The sequence below is a fragment of the Convolutriloba macropyga genome, chromosome 11, assembly GCF_964194025.1.
Source record: "Convolutriloba macropyga chromosome 11, txConMacr16.3, whole genome shotgun sequence".
NCBI classification, from domain to species: Eukaryota; Metazoa; Xenacoelomorpha; order Acoela; family Convolutidae; genus Convolutriloba; species Convolutriloba macropyga.
Window position 1 is genome coordinate 58,115,275 of NC_134478.1, and position 15,821 is coordinate 58,131,095.

Sequence of the window (15,821 nt, forward strand, 5' to 3'; positions counted from 1 at the left end):
AAATTGAGGGAGAAAAAACCCATTTAAAGAGTGAGGTTATTCACGTTCGACCGAAAATCAATTCACGCAAATGAAAAAACTCACTAAATTAGGTGCAAAATTATCAGTCAAAAATTGAATAAAATTATCAAAAAACGAAAAACAGAAGAGAAACAAAATTAAGATTCATGAAGAAAGCATATTTATCAGTCGTCTGAAAGATTGAGAATTTGGATAAAAGGTCAGCCAGATTCTATTAAACTAGCAAAATAAGCTGGTTCACAAGTAACTTTATTTTATCTTGAAGCTGTTTGCCTCCAAAGATCGCTCCAGTTTCAAAAAAAATTCGGTTCAAGTCAACTAATATCTGCTTAGTGCTTGAAAGATCACAACAAGAAACAACCTCCACATTATTTTGGTGCTCAACAAGTTGCATCAAATAAGAGCGTAAATGTCTTATGAATCTGATTTCGCAATATCTAACAGGATTAATATATTTGTTAAAAATTGATTTCAAGATCAATTAACAATGATTTCCTAAAAAGTGCCTCTTATGAAATTTATGATAAAAAAACAATTTACTATAACTCATTGTTAATGAGGATCAGAGATGATGACATTACGCCATAAAACAGCAGCTGAAGTGCAGCACAAAACACACACACACACACAGAGAGAGACAGAGAGAGAGAGAGAGAGATACGACGGGAACGAGAAAGAGAAGGAAAAGAACCCTAACAAATCATATAGAAAAAAAAAGAAAAAGGCAAAATTAAAAAAAAGTTTTTAGTTTTGCAACAAAAAAAATTCAAAACCAATTCTAGTCTTGAAAGTTCTGCAAGTAACCCATCTCCAAGACTTGAAAAGTTTCGTTGGCCAGTAATGGTTGTTAAACTCAGAAAAGGACAATTTTAAAAACTTTTCATACATTTGGAACACAAAAAAAATCCAAAACATGAAAAAAATTGCAAATATTTTAAAAAATTGCTTAAATTCCTGATATAAAAACCTTGAAGAACATTCCATTACATCTATAAACAATGCAGTAACATATTATCAAACCCTAGAGGGAATTCCCTGGCTCTTGAGGCTAGAGAAACCTAAAAATTAATGAAAATTTTCAAAAAACTCAAAAAATTGCAAGTTTTATAAAAAAAGTTGCTAAAACTTGTGATATTAAAAAGTTGAAAATTACTACATGACAAACAAAAATTTTCCAGTAACTTAATAAAGATAACGGAGGTTTTCTGAATCTAGAGGCTCAAAAAACTTGAATAATGACTATAAATGTTAAAAAAATGAAAACAATCGCAAGTTTTGACGAAAAGATCCTAAAACTCTTGATGTTATATTCTTGAAAGACAATACATTACATCTAAATACTATACAGTAACCTATGGACAAACCCTAGAGGAGGTCCGTGGGCTTTCGAGGCCGAAAAACAAAAAAAAACGACAAACAATTTCAAAAAACTTGAAATAATTGCAATATTTTTAAAATTGCTTCAATTTGTGATACTAAAATCCTGAAAAACATTCCATTACATATAGAAACTATGCAGTAGCCTATTATCAAACCCTGAGGGTCCTAGGCGCTTGAGGCCGGAGAACTCTTGAGACCGGAGAAAAACTATTCCATGGCAAATAAAAATTTGTCAGTAACTGATTATCGAACCCCTGAGGATGTGTTCTGGCCCCTGGGTCTGGAAAGACCTAAATAAGAAAAAATAAAGGTCAAGAGATTTGAAAAAAATTGCACGTTTTGTCAAAAAAATGCTAAAATTTGTTAAAATGTTGAAACCATTCCATTACCACTAGAAACTATGCAGTAACCAATTATTCAAACCTAAAGGAGGTTCCTTGACCCCTAGGACTGATAAAAAATAAAAAATTGTCAAAATTTTTCAAAAAGCTTGAAAAAAACTGCAAAATAGTATAAATTTGCGTTTTTAGCAAGCAGTTGTTCGTCAGTAGATAGTCACGGGGGGTTGGGGTGTACCGGGGGCAGATGGGGGGAGGGGTGGAGAGACACTGGGGTGGGGGCGCAACATCGCGTTGGGGGGGGGGGGGGGTGGAGGACAATAGTGGGGGGGGGGGGGGTCAACAGTGGGGGTTTCTTCAACCTCTAAGAACCGCCCTTCACACCATAAGTTTAAGTATGTCTCCAAAACAGTTTGAGCTGAAACAGAGCTGAAAGGCTCTAAGAGCACTTAATGCCCGCTGGGCGCTACCTGTTTATCCCGTTTTTGAGCACGAAAAGTCAAAAGCGTCAAACGAAAAATCGGTCAAGCGAAAAATCGCATAAAAAAGACCGACGGGACTATTATAATTGCTACAAACTTCGTTTGAGAGCAGTTAAACAACTAAAGAAAAAAGATAGACAGATTGACCACCAGTCCTTTAATAGGCCACTCAAATGTTTGGGTTAGATTTGGACTGTCATTTTTATGAGACACGTACGCAACTTTAACAAAGAGGTAAAATATTGGGCATTTTTTCCATTGGGTATTTTGTCCTCATACCCACAGTGGCCGTTACTGGAAAAGAACGAGGAGACACCCTTTCTGTTTTAAAACAAGGTAAATACAAGAGTAGATTCGTGATATGGCAATAAGAGCTAGATTATAAACTTTTTTTAACAAGCAGAACCTTTCGAAAGTTATTCAGACAAAACAAGAAATCATATGTGCAGAGCACCAAGATAGATAATATTAACAATGGGGTGATACACCAGTTGCTATCATTTCAATATTTACAACCAATTTTGGCTCTTGGAAACAGCTTTCTTCCAGTGATCGTACATATTAGCTCGTTTAGCGTCGTCAATTTTGGGCTCAAAAACTTTCTTCTTTTCAGTAGCTTTGAGATCGTTCAAACTCGAAATTACCTTGGCGCCAATGGCAGCAGCCAACGCAGCTCCTTGAGCGGTTAACTCAACACTTTCAGGTCGGCTTACGATCATGTTCAGAACATCAGATTGCGTTTGCATCAGAAGGTTGTTCAAGCTTGCACCTCCGTCCGCTTTCAGTTCGGTCAAGTTCAGACCACTGTCTTCGCAAATGGTGTCCAAGACATCACGAGTTTGGTAACACAGTGATTCCAAAACTGCTCGAGCTGAAACGATTTCCAGTTATATTTATAAAAATTCTTAGCGTGTGCAACTTACGGTACAGTACTTTACAACTTAAAATACTTTAACTTTACCACAGAAAAACATCCCGACGTTAATATGCTTGATCAATAAGTGTAAAGCAGTTTAAAATGTCGGAGTTTGAACAGGGCTGTTAGTTTCGGATGCCTTCTTTTCCCTTAAATTTTAGGAACACAAGCAAATTTTGTTAAATCAGCATCTTTCAAGTAAAATCCAATTTAGAAAAACAGCCGAGAAACAGCAGATTTCCTGAATAGTTGCAAAAGACTTGCGGGCCGTAGAACGCATATAGATACAGATACAGAAATCAGTTGGAAAAGTTATTGACGCTGATTAAAAAACTATGTAAAACACATTCAGCGATTCAGTAATAAGGCTTGTTAATATTCACTCCGCAGGAGCTTCAGTATTGGGGACCTTTATTGCACATATCTTTAAACTATTTCAAAATAAACTTAAGCTTTAAAGTGCAAAAGCCATTTTTTATTGCGTGAGGTATGCCACGCATAAACAAAGTATAATAACGCTAATGACCCAAAAGCTTTTGATGAAAAAAGTGAGAAATAACGTCACGCGCGCAAACACTGTTAATGAGGAAGAATTCAATCGGAAAATTTGACGTAATCAGCTTCGTGAACAAAGCTAAAACAAAAAAGAGCGTCAGACGAAGAAACAAAAACACAGCAACTCCTAAATTACAATTCGAACAACTTCCATTGAATAAACAAAAATCTGGACCTCGAAGTAATTCAGCATTTTTAAAAAACTAATCAAAAATTCGAAAAACAGTAAAAGCGGAATTCAATTAGCTGCTCGTGAACAAAAAATCACAAAGGGTATTTTTGTTCAATCCTCGTTTCCTCACTCTAAAAAAGTGAAAAATTCTTCGCCTAATCAAGCTTTTGCGTACTATCCCATCCGCTACTCCACTTCCTGATTCGGCGTTCCCAAAATTATTACTCCAATTTGACTTCAAAAAAACCTCAATATATTTGTGAACAGATCTTTGAAAAAGACAGCGTCTCACTACAATTCAACTCCTTTAAAATGTATAAAAACCAGAACCGCAATATAGCTACGCTCAGCGTACAGCTTCGCAGCTATAATCAAAATATTTGAAAATATATTCGTTTGTTCTTAATCCATTAACAGATATAATTCTTATAAACATTCCAGTGGCTCAATTTGCAAAATATTGCTTCAATTTTAATCCAAACTATCCAAAAAATTCGAATAATTATGAAAAACTGAAAAAAAATTTATGAAAAAATTGAAGCCTTTGCATCTGCGTTTAAAATACCATTATTTTCTCCTTTTACGATTACTATGCCGATGAGACAAAACCATAAAAACAAAAACGAGCCATGCTAGTATAAACTTTCTTCCCTCGTACAAGAGAAGGTGGGATCGAAAATGCCAACAAACCCAAATGATGTTTGTTAGTGTTGTGACTCATTCCACAAATGACTCCCCTGGCAGAGGAGTCCCAGTAGGGTGTGAACAACCCAGAGAAGGCAGGCACAAAGTACACACCCCCATTGTCCTCTACTTGGGACGCAACCTCTTCCACCTCAGAAGTCGACTTGATTATTCCTGAAATCAGGAAAAAGTTTATCAAAGCTCCTATCAAACACGAAAATGACCAAAAAATTTTATGAGACTATGATTTAGTTAATGAAAGCTGTAAACACTATCATCATTGTACAGGATCTCCATGCTGTTCGGGCCGATAACTGGGCTTGACTTGCCCTCTCAAAGCTTTTGAAATATGACATTCAAACCCTTCCCTCCCCCCATAAAAATCCTCGTTTTCACAAACTACAAGAGCACAAAAGATGACTTTGGTACAGATGAAGGATTTCAGCAAAAATATTATACATTTATAACTTCACTGTCACTGCAAGTTCTCGTTTAACGATGTTATTCTATTAAGTCTTCGTTTTTCGTTTTCATGTATACATTAACGCTAGAACATTGCCCAAACCCGCTCTGCTTGTCCGCTTATCCAAAGAACCGGCAAGGGCCATTATGTTATGGCAGTTTTAACCAGAAAACGAAAGTCTGGTGTTTCAGTGACTAACCTAAATTGTCACGGAGCCATCTTACGGCAGAGCCCCCAGTAGCTATAGCTCCTTCCATCGCAAAACACGGTTTCTCCTCTGATCCAAACTGGTATGCAATAGTTGTCAATACACCCTTCTGGGAGAACTTCAACTCAGAACCAATGTTTGTCAACAAAAACAGTCCTGTTCCGTACGTTTGCTTAGATTCTCCCTCTTTAAAGCAGTTATGACCGACCAATGAGGCATGTTGGTCCCCCATACACCCTGTAATTGCCACACCTTGCAGACTTTCGATGGCTGATATGGTTCCGAAATCGTCTGAGTTACTCTTGATGACCGGGAAACTGATGGTGTCTGGGATCTCGAAGAACGTCTTGATGTTCGGATCCCATTGCAAGGTATGTAGTGACATGAAATTAGTTCTGCTGGCGTTGGAGACATCTGTCGCAAAACTAGCTCCTGAAATCAATTTTTTTTAACCATGAAAATAATGATGACAAAATGCTTCCTCGATGACCACTACCAGCGAGCAGTTGGCTTCGTCAGTAGCTAGCCACGGGGGGGGGGGGGTGCACCGGGGGCTGATGGGGGGCAACACTGGGTTGGTGGGGGGCAATAGTGGGGGTGGGGGTTCTACAGGGGGGGGGTCTCATCCTCTAAGGGTGTCTCAACCTCTAAGAACCGCCCTTCACACCATAAGTATAAGTATAAGTCTCTCCAAAACAGTTTGAGCTGAAACAGAGCTGAAAGGCTATAAGAGCACTTAATGCCCACTGGGCGCTACCTGTTTATCCCGTTTTTGAGGACGAAAAGTCAAAAGCGTCAAACGAAAAATCGGTCAAGCGAAAAAACGCATAAACATAGCCGGCAGATTGCCGGAATAGCTGCGAAATACACTTGCGTGCCGTAAAATACAGATGGAAAAAGATACAGAAGTGAGTTGATAATAGTTATCGCCGCCGCCTATAAAACTTACAAGTTTATTTCAAAGGAGGTTGTTTCTGGGTGCAGAAAAATTTTCCCTGTCGCGTCTCGAACCGGCGATCTCCGGACTAACAGCCAGTCGCCTTAACCACTCGGCTGTCGGACCATACAATCTGTTTTCTTACAATCAACTTTGTTTTAGGAACAGATTCTGTTTCTGAATAACCGCAATTTAGGTCACGCAGAAAGCGTAAAATCAAGCGCGAAAAAGCCATTTAAGCAGTGACGAGACAGAATGTTCTAGAACAAATGTAAAACGAAAATGAAGCGTCAGACGACGAAACAAAAAAAAACCAAGAGCACCGCAATATAGCCACGCTCAGCTTACAGCTTCGCAGCTATAAAAAAGACCGACAGGACTATTATAATTACTACAAACTCCGTTTGAGAGCAATTAACAACACTACCAAGTACAAACATAGCCGGTAGATTGCCGGAAAAAAGCCGCCATTGACGCGCTTGATGCACATCGGGATCAAAATTGATTTAAAATTTTTGATTTTTTTCAGTGTCAAAACGTGTTCTAATTTGGCGTGTTCATTAATTAATGACTGGGCTTAATCGGTTTATCCCGTCTCTTTTGATTTTGCACTTTTGATTTTGACCGTAATCACTATATTGCGTAATTCAATGCATGAAAGAATTTCAAATCCATTCAGTTGAAACAAAGAGCGAAGTAAGTCAAAAGTCAAACGTGAAAATCGTGACCTATATAAATCGAAAAACGTTATCAAAAGGTCCTGGCGTACAATTTAAAGAATTTTCATTGACTAAACAAAAACTAGACCTAGAATGGACAATGAGTGAATTTCCAAAAAAAAATCAGATGAAAAAATTGAAAAACAGAAAATCAGTCAAATTGCCGCAAAAATCCGATCAGAAAAATTAAAAACAGAATCGAAGTGAACTTGCCGCATGTGAAGAAAAAACAACTAGCAACAAAACGATATTTTGTTCAACCAACGTTTTCTCACTCAACTTCAAAATTAGAGTGAAAGGTGGCAAAACCACTCGCATTTTTGTTCCACTTCTTGTTTCGGCGTGACCAAAATCACAACTCCGGTTTGACTTCGAAAATCATGAAAATGAGAGGAGAGATCTTAACATACCCGGAAGAATCGTCTTCGTGAAAGAGCTACCTTTTAAATCAGATGGTTCCTAGTAAAATGACTACCAAAAATATCAGTCAAAAAATGAAGATACCCCATACAACCAACTGAACTAAAAATTTACATTACTCCTAAATATAAAACAAACCAAAAAATTTTGTACGCCACTGAAAACATCCAGGTACGAGAGCAGCAAAATTCAAGCCATGATAGGCTTTCAAAATTTTATTTTGAAAGACAAGCTTGAATACTGCAAGAAATGGCCAAAAAAATTAACAATTTCCGAGTTCTCTCAATCGAAACATTACTGTACAATATAAAAACAGCCATCATTTCGTTACTAAATAAACTAATTAGCTTTAATTATAAACATTATTTGTCGCTCTAAATTACGACGAACGCGATAAAACTAAACAATGTCCAAAAAATAATCAAATCGAAACAAATCATAAAAAGACTAAAGAGACAGAACAATATTCATATGCAAAAATTTGTATGTTACCAAAACTAAGCCCTAAGAATATTCGCAGAAAAAAGTGTAGTTCAAAATTTGTGAAAGTGACGCTAGCCAAACTTGAGGACCTTGTTACGTTAAACAATATCAATTGCTAACAAAAAAATTTTAAAAAGTTTGAAGGAAAGACAAAATTTATTAGTTCAAACCGACAATTTTCAATTTAATAAAGGCAGGGCGAGTTAAACTATAGGTCTTAGGAGAACGTTAGAAGGAACATACTAGAATGTCAAGAATACATACATTGTGAAAAAACAAAATAAATCGCAATTTCTGAAAAATCAGAAAACTAAATCAGAAACTCCAATGAAAAATCAAAATGAAAAAAAATGAGGTGAAAAACATGAACTTCTGTTATTAAGCAATCAACGTTTAAGAATATTACATAGTCATCTTCCTATCTCAGTAAGACGTGAAAACAGCTCAATTGCGAAACAGTAAAAACAATTTGAAAAAAAAATCTTCAAAATATTATTAATATTTTTTACTGAATTTTAAAGAGTTATCGCCACAAAAACAAATAAATTAACAACAAAACGAAACCAAAAACACCGTTGGTGCACCAGAAGACGTTTTATGACAAATAAACCCAAATCACAAACAGAAAACTTGAAAATTTTGACAAAAACCGCCAAAATAGGATTAGTATGCGTGCATTTTTTTAAAACAAAAAACCTCACGTCAAAAAGAGTCACCCAATTCAATAAATATTAAAAAGAAGTTGACATATATAAAAATTTGGTTTAAAGATCCAAAAATGAAAAAACTGATGGAGAAAAAATCCAACATATGACAAAAATTGAGAAAAATGATCTAATTTTGCACTTGAAACGCATTAATAAGCTCTCAGAAACCTTGCGGTATCGATTATAGATGGTTACATATTCATGCGACATCGATCAAAACTTACTTGTACGAAAAACCAAGTTACAAAAAAAACCGGCCAAACGGACGAAAACACTGCTAAAAACTGTAATCTATATGCGCCAATCTCTGAAAAACTCTTTTGAAAGTCAAAAGGTCATTAATTGAACGCATCGCATGAAAAAAATTTCTCTCGCTCAGAAAAGTTAGTTCACGCGGCGATTTTACTCACTTTCACTATTAACTCAAAACGCCGCCTGAACAAATACTACAAAAAACTTAAGAAAACCAATACTCCTCTTCGAATCTTAAAAAAAGACAGCGCCCCAATACAAATCAAATTCTTTGAATTGTAAAAAAAGGAGAGCGCCTAAATAATAGCCGTTTGGGAGGCTGACGGCGGTTATTAAAATTTATTCAAATATTTTTTCTGAAAAGCATTGAATTAGTTAGATCTATGCAAAACATTCATGAAAACTTTTACCATTCTACCCCCCCCCCCCCCCCCGCAGTTTGAGCAATTAACAGACCCATACCACTAGCTAATTTACACAGAGTACCCTGATTTCAGATTTATAATATTACACCTGTCAATTCAGAGTCATAAACAGCACATACGGATGATAAGGGGTAGATCTAATAGTCCAATTCTTTTGGAAAAATTGATAAAAAATTACCATTAGTCAACTTCCATATCAGCCACGTATCGACTGTCCCGAACAAAATATTGTCTTTCTCGTTCTCATCGCTCAAGTCGCTTTTCAACTTGTCAATATTTCTCAACATCCAAGCCAGCTTTGTGCAACACGAATACTCGCTCAAAACTAAGCCTGTTTTGTCATGAATTGTTCCGTTGTTCAATAGAGACTTTTTAAATTCCGGCAACTTTTCTTTCTCTTTGAACTTTGCAACGAAGTCTCTAGTTCGTCCATCTTGCCAGCTGATAGCAGGTCCGTAAGATATCCCAGACTGTTTGTTCCAAACTATGGTTGTTTCTCGCTGATTGGTGATGCCAACACAGGTGATCTCAGACAAGCTGCGGCCTAAACTAAAACAGATGACTGAAACCGCGAACCTGATGAATTAATTTCAATTCAGCATCTCGGTTCGTTAAAGCCAGAACTCTCTATTTCAGTAGATGCCAAATGATTAGATAAATTTTGAAACTATAAAATAGATCACCCGTTCTTGAATCAGTAAGCTTGTCGCGTAAAAGGTCATGACCAGACAAGATTAGGTTAGGTCCAGATAAGAGAATTTAATCTCTGATATCTATAATCGTTCATTCGAAAATTCATTAAGTTTTACAACGGAGATCTAATTTTAAGCAACTCGTGTTCCGACAATAGTTGCATAAATTTTTGACGAGATAAATTTCTAATGCCCATCGACCGCTATAAAGATCTCAAATGCTCTATAACTTAATTTTTCTACCGATTCTAAAAGAATGCAACATGCATGCAAACCAGCGATGTTAGTACCAGTGAAGTTATATATTATCTCACAAGAATAAACAATTGAAATGATAAAAACGTTTATATCAAAAATGGGATCCCCCCAGCTTAGTGAGCATAAATCTTTTATGACCCCCAGACGCACGTGCATTATTTTTACATAATAACGTCCTATATAACAACACATAATTTGTAACTGGAGGTCATAAAAGACACTTGGGGGGGGGGGGCAGAATAGATCCCAAAAACGAATTAAACTCAAACCATTTAACCAATTTTTAAACCCTCCTATCAAGGAAACACATTATTTCGCTAGCATAAGAAGTCAGCAAAACATGCAGATGTTGAGTGCTAGAAGTTATGAGTTCTAATTGAGTAAATTGAGTGCTATGAGTTCAAAAACACTGGCTTTTGGAAGCCAAATAGATTAATTAGAGCCTATTTAGGTAAAGGATACTTTTATTTACTGGCCATATTAAACCAAAACAACTGAACACATGCAAATCTCAAATATCACATACTTTTTTTAAAAACAAATGGCCTGGAATTTGCTTAAATTGCTAAATATGAAAAAAAAACCGAGCTGAAAATTTCACTTATGCCATTGGAGGGATTTGCAGACTTGTTAATATTGGGACTCAATAGCAGGAAAGGGCGAACTAAAAAAAAGGATGTCAATAGATCATTAAATTTCAAGGAGAACAAACAGAAACGAATTCGTCAAATTTATTAGAGATGGAAAGACTCATTGAATAATCTTAATTATGCTTGAGCCAGATAGACGTGTTGTTAAAGCAATTAAGTGTCAGCACAAGAAGAACTGAAGACGGGCAAAACTCAAAAATTAATTAAAATTTTAGTTTTTACTGGATATAATATATAGGACTATTTAGATCTCGATAAAAAAAATCAGGGTGAATTATCGTTAATGGCACTAGTTGTGAAGAAAAAACTTAACCAACACAGGCAGAACTCAAATTCAGCAAAATTGTTGGAGAGATAGATGGGCAGCTAGATAGATCGATAGAAGGTTCTTCTTTCTGTTCACACGTTTTTCGACTTTCGGATCTCCCAAATTGTAGTCGTCAGTTTATTCATTTGAAGTCGAGATAAGTGCAATACAGAGAGCACTTCAGAGTTCTTTATTACAATGTCATAAATAGATGGGCAGCTAATGGCTTACGCTATTTAGGACATTGCAATAAAAAAACTTGGAAGACCTCTCCGTATTGCTCATAATTCGACTTCGAAGAGACTAAAGTGACAACTACAATGTGGACATCCAAAAGTCGAAAAACGTGTGAACAGAAAGAAGAACATTAAAAAGACAGCGGCACAAAACAGTCCATATTACACATTGATGTCAGCCCATGTGTCTGTGTTAATAGCACCCTAAACAATCTGGCACATCTTAACAACTAGATTTTGTTGCGTTAGAGGTCTGATGAGACCTTTCTTTTTGATACTGAAAAAATTAAGATTTGGTATCGTTTTTTTTTCACTATTATTATTATTATTAATTTATCAGTATTTTTATTCATACTGTTTAATAAATAGTATCACTATTTAAAAAAAGACCATTAAGCCACAACTAAATTTGAACAAAAATTTTTAAGTTTTTATGGAAAATTCAAGGCACCGGTCATTAATCAGACTAAGCCAACAAAAAACAAAGGCGCAAAAACTCAAAAATTGATCAAAATATTTTGAAGGCCTAAAAACTTAAAACAAGTTTTAGCTAATATTTACCTATTATTTATTATAAGGTCAATAGGCCTGCCGATAATGAGTTCTGGTGATAATACAAGATAAAGCTAAAAGCCATTAAAAATGAAGGCTTCACAATGTGAAGGCCAAAAAAACCAAAACTCAAAAAGCCACCGAAATATAAAGAAATCATAATGTGAAGGCCAAAAAACCATAAGCTAATATTTGAAAGCTTGCATACGTTAAATTAGGCCAAACTAGAATTTCATGAAATTTCCGTATAACCTCCTTTCATTAGGAAATATAAACGAATAAGGGAAAACAGACAAATGACCACAAAATTTCAAAACTCGATAACTCCTCGACAAAGACGCTAATAAAATTGTTTAATTATATTCTGTTCAATATATTCTACGCTCGATGGGCTTTCTAATGATACCACTCAAGTCTTTTTTGTCAGATATCCCAGGGGCGCAAAATTGACTGAATAAAAAACAGTCAATAATATAGTCCCCCCCCCCTAAGTGGGGTCAGAACTACGATAAGGCGATAGGAAGCAGTACTGGTTTCAATCAACTCTCGCAGCTAGCTCATTAGACTATTCTTTTCGCCATTTTCACGACTCTTCAGATACAACAGTGGGGAGAAAAGAGCGGCGGAACAGTAGACAAACATTAAATATTGCCAACAGATTGCAAAAAATTTTGGTGACTCCTTTGAGATATTTACTTCATTGGAATTGAAACAAGCAAAAAAAGGAAATATAAATTGGCCGTTTGTTAATCAAAACGAACTTAGAAGGTAGATTTGGGACGCAAATCTTAAACGACGAATGACTTAAAAATCGCTCAGAGTAGACCTCTGTTAAAATTTTCTAGATAACAATTTCATACATAAACCGACTAATGTCGGAAGAATTGCTCTTGAATCACAGGCGAGGCAAATTAATTCAGTGGCTGTGGCGTAGATAAGTTTCTATGGGTGCAAAAATTTTTAACCACGACGGGATTCGAACCATTGACCTCCCGCTCCCTGACCAGAAGCACTGCCTACTTGGCTATCAGGCCCTTCTTGTTATTATGCTGCATTCGATTTTATTTCAGCATCAAGCTTTACTTCGGAGTGGGAGCAATAGAGATCACTCAAAAATGAAGAACGAAAGCGAGAAAAAGTCGCTTGAGAAGTTAAAGAATGTTCTAGAAGAAAAGCGCAAAATGGTCAGGCCAAAAATTTGCATAAAAAGACAACAGGCTTACAATAATTGCTATGAACTTCGTAAAAAAAACAATTAAAAATCTCCATGTATTAGACCATTCAAGTTCTGCGCTCGGTTGATGTCCGATTCTTTGACCTTCAATCTGTAAAAGTTTGTGACATTTGGATGTTTGCACTGCTGTTTTTTATGCCCCCTGTTTCTTATGCCCCACATTTACAATTTATATATTGTTACATAACATTCCACTATGTAAAAATAGCGCGTGCGACTGGGCTCGTAAAAGTTTTATGCCTACTTAGCTTCAGTGGGGGGGGGGGGGGAGGGAGGAAACAGAAAAGATCCGAAATTTGACCTTATTGGGGTAAGTAAATAATTCATTCTTTTGACTGAATTAAGCCTTTTGACTGAGTTAACTTGAAATCACTGCCCTCTCAAGCACACCAGACAGCCATTACGTATAAAAAGACAAATATGATACTTTTGACTTAGGGACCAAATTTTTTCATCAGAGACGCCCAAATGCAAAAACGTAACAGCTTTTTTCGAGACCCCATTATGAGTACAAAAATTAACAAAAATTTCGTTTTGATCAAACCATTAAGTCAGCAATCCGTGCTGAAAATAATTTAAGATCACGTGTCATTTTAGTGTTATCATCAGTGATGAGCCGTTGTTGCCGTAAATGTCAGAAACCTCCAATTCAGGCAAGGGTTCTGAGTTGATATCCTTTTCTTTGAAAAAATATAGGATCTTTTCCGTTTGTGCCATGTAGATCACGTGCCATTACATAATAAATCATTATGTAAAAATATGGCACGTGCGTCTGGAGGGTGCAAATAATATGCGCCCACTAAGCTGGGGGGGGCACAAACGGAAAAGATCCAAAATATATTTATAAATATATACCTGTATTTTAAGGTTCTCCGTCCTTACCTTTCCAGCTGGGTTCCAGCCTTCTCAATACACTGCACCACAGATCCATAAATGACCTCAGCGTCCGTCTCGGCCCAGCCCGGGTGGGGGTAACTCACGATGATCTCCACATTTGCACTACAAAGAGGTCCCTCCCCGTTCAGCAATGCCTCTTTCGTGTAGACCAAAAAACGAGAACTGCTTGTGCCCTGGTCTATGGCTCCGATTAAAACGCCTGACGTTGCTGTGTTTGTGACCATGATAATTCTGGAAGCGAGTGTCACTGCAGGTTACTTTTTGAGATTTCTTCAATTTGGATCCACTGCAATAAATGTATGTTTCCTCCCCTTCCCCTCAATATCGTGAACTAAATTTAAGTAGTTTTAGGGGGGTACGACCAATTTCATTACAATATTTGGATCTTTTCCATTTGTGCCCCCCCCCCCCAGTACGTTATGTTCCCCCATTTACGGAGCAGGGGTGTCATTACATGGTAAATCATTATGTACAAGTACGGCACGTGCGTCTGAGGGGTGCAAATAATAATCGCCCACTAAGCTTGGGGGGCACAAACGGAGAAGATCCCAAAATTTTAAACATAGCAATTAAAGGTGGTGCCCCGGGAGTGTGAGAGTGGAGGAAAGAGTTGCAAACAAAATTCGAATGCAGTTCAAAGTTTAACCTGGTTTCAACTTTCCATATACAGGTAATGTCAACTAAAAACAATCTGCAGGCGAGGCGGTAATTTTCAAAATCACTGCTGGATAATTTTGAGATTTTAATAGGACTTTCTTTCGTGCACATAAAAAGTCTGAAGAAACAGCACAAACGTAAACTTCGAATCTCTAATTTATTAGTGAAGCGTAACTGGAGAAATCTTGATTGGGTTCAATTGCTTTTACATCTAAGTTTAACCGTCAGTATGAGGAAACTTGGAGCTAAACGTTAACAAATAGTTGCTTTGAATTCGAAACGAGACGGAATCTGTTATTATAAATCGAGTTCTATTTGGTTAACTAACAACAACTGTGACTAAGGAACGGTTCCATTATTAGTCCACAGGACTTGCTCTCTAAGATAGGTCGAATCAGGAGCAAACAAAACAACTAGCTGGCAAATTAGCAATTATAGAAACGAATGATGACAACGTAACCGTCAAACTCGGAGTGAGGAAAATTCCAACTAAATATAGTCGCGGCCGCATTTTTCTCGGGCTATGTAACTTTCAAAGCTAATTATTGTTACAGCAGGTTGATTTCATGCAAATTTAAGATTAACGCAAACTATTGCGCAACTTAATTAGTGAACTTTTTCATATTTTTCAGATTTAAAATTTGCCATGACTTGATACCTAGTCGAGCAACAAAAATTCACGTTCAAAAATAAAAATGTTTAAAAACTTAAGATTAATGTTTTATACAGCTTCAAACCCAACGGTTTACTAAATTCATTAAACAAAAAGGCATAACCGACTAACACTGCGCGAATTGCTTTCAAACGACTGACAAGCAGTTGGATTCATTAGTAGCTGGCTGGAGGCTAGCTAAAGCTTAATTTAGGTCGAAGAAGAGGGCTCAATAATGGGGGCAACCGTTGGGTGGGGGTAGGAGGAGGAGGGGGGGGGGGGGGGGGGGTGAAGTGCGTTTTATTATATGGTCCACCAACCCAATAAAGTCTGCCTCCACTGTCCGTGGCCTGGTCTAAGAAATCCGCCTAAAGGCTGATCAATAACGCGTACCTCAACGTGGGATACTTAGAGACCAGTACGGCGTGAGGCTCTAAAGAGCTGCTCAGCCACTTAACGCCCTCTGGCCTTTACCTGAATATCAGGTTTTCCAGGACAAAAAGCTTAAAGGGTCAGATGAAGAA

General features: G+C 36.9%; 1 protein-coding gene across 2 annotated transcripts; it reads right to left on the reverse strand.

Moving 5' to 3' along the window:
- Nucleotides 1–2,558: 2,558 nt before the first annotated feature.
- LOC142349527 (glycerol kinase-like) lies at nt 2,559–14,970 on the reverse strand. Of its 2 annotated transcripts, none has more exons than XM_075401146.1 (6): nt 14,635–14,970; nt 13,974–14,274; nt 9,341–9,711; nt 5,211–5,651; nt 4,555–4,722; nt 2,559–3,092 (listed from the first exon to the last, which is right to left on the reverse strand). In XM_075401146.1, the coding sequence occupies exons 2-6, from the start codon at nt 14,210–14,212 to the stop codon at nt 2,731–2,733; spliced, it is 1,581 nt and encodes a 526-aa protein (XP_075257261.1). In that variant the 5' UTR covers nt 14,213–14,274; nt 14,635–14,970; the 3' UTR covers nt 2,559–2,730. The 2 variants fall into 2 exon arrangements, with proteins under 2 accessions (XP_075257261.1, XP_075257260.1); XM_075401145.1 differs by having other exon boundaries at nt 13,974–14,319.
- Between the last annotated feature and the right edge of the window lie 851 nt (nt 14,971–15,821).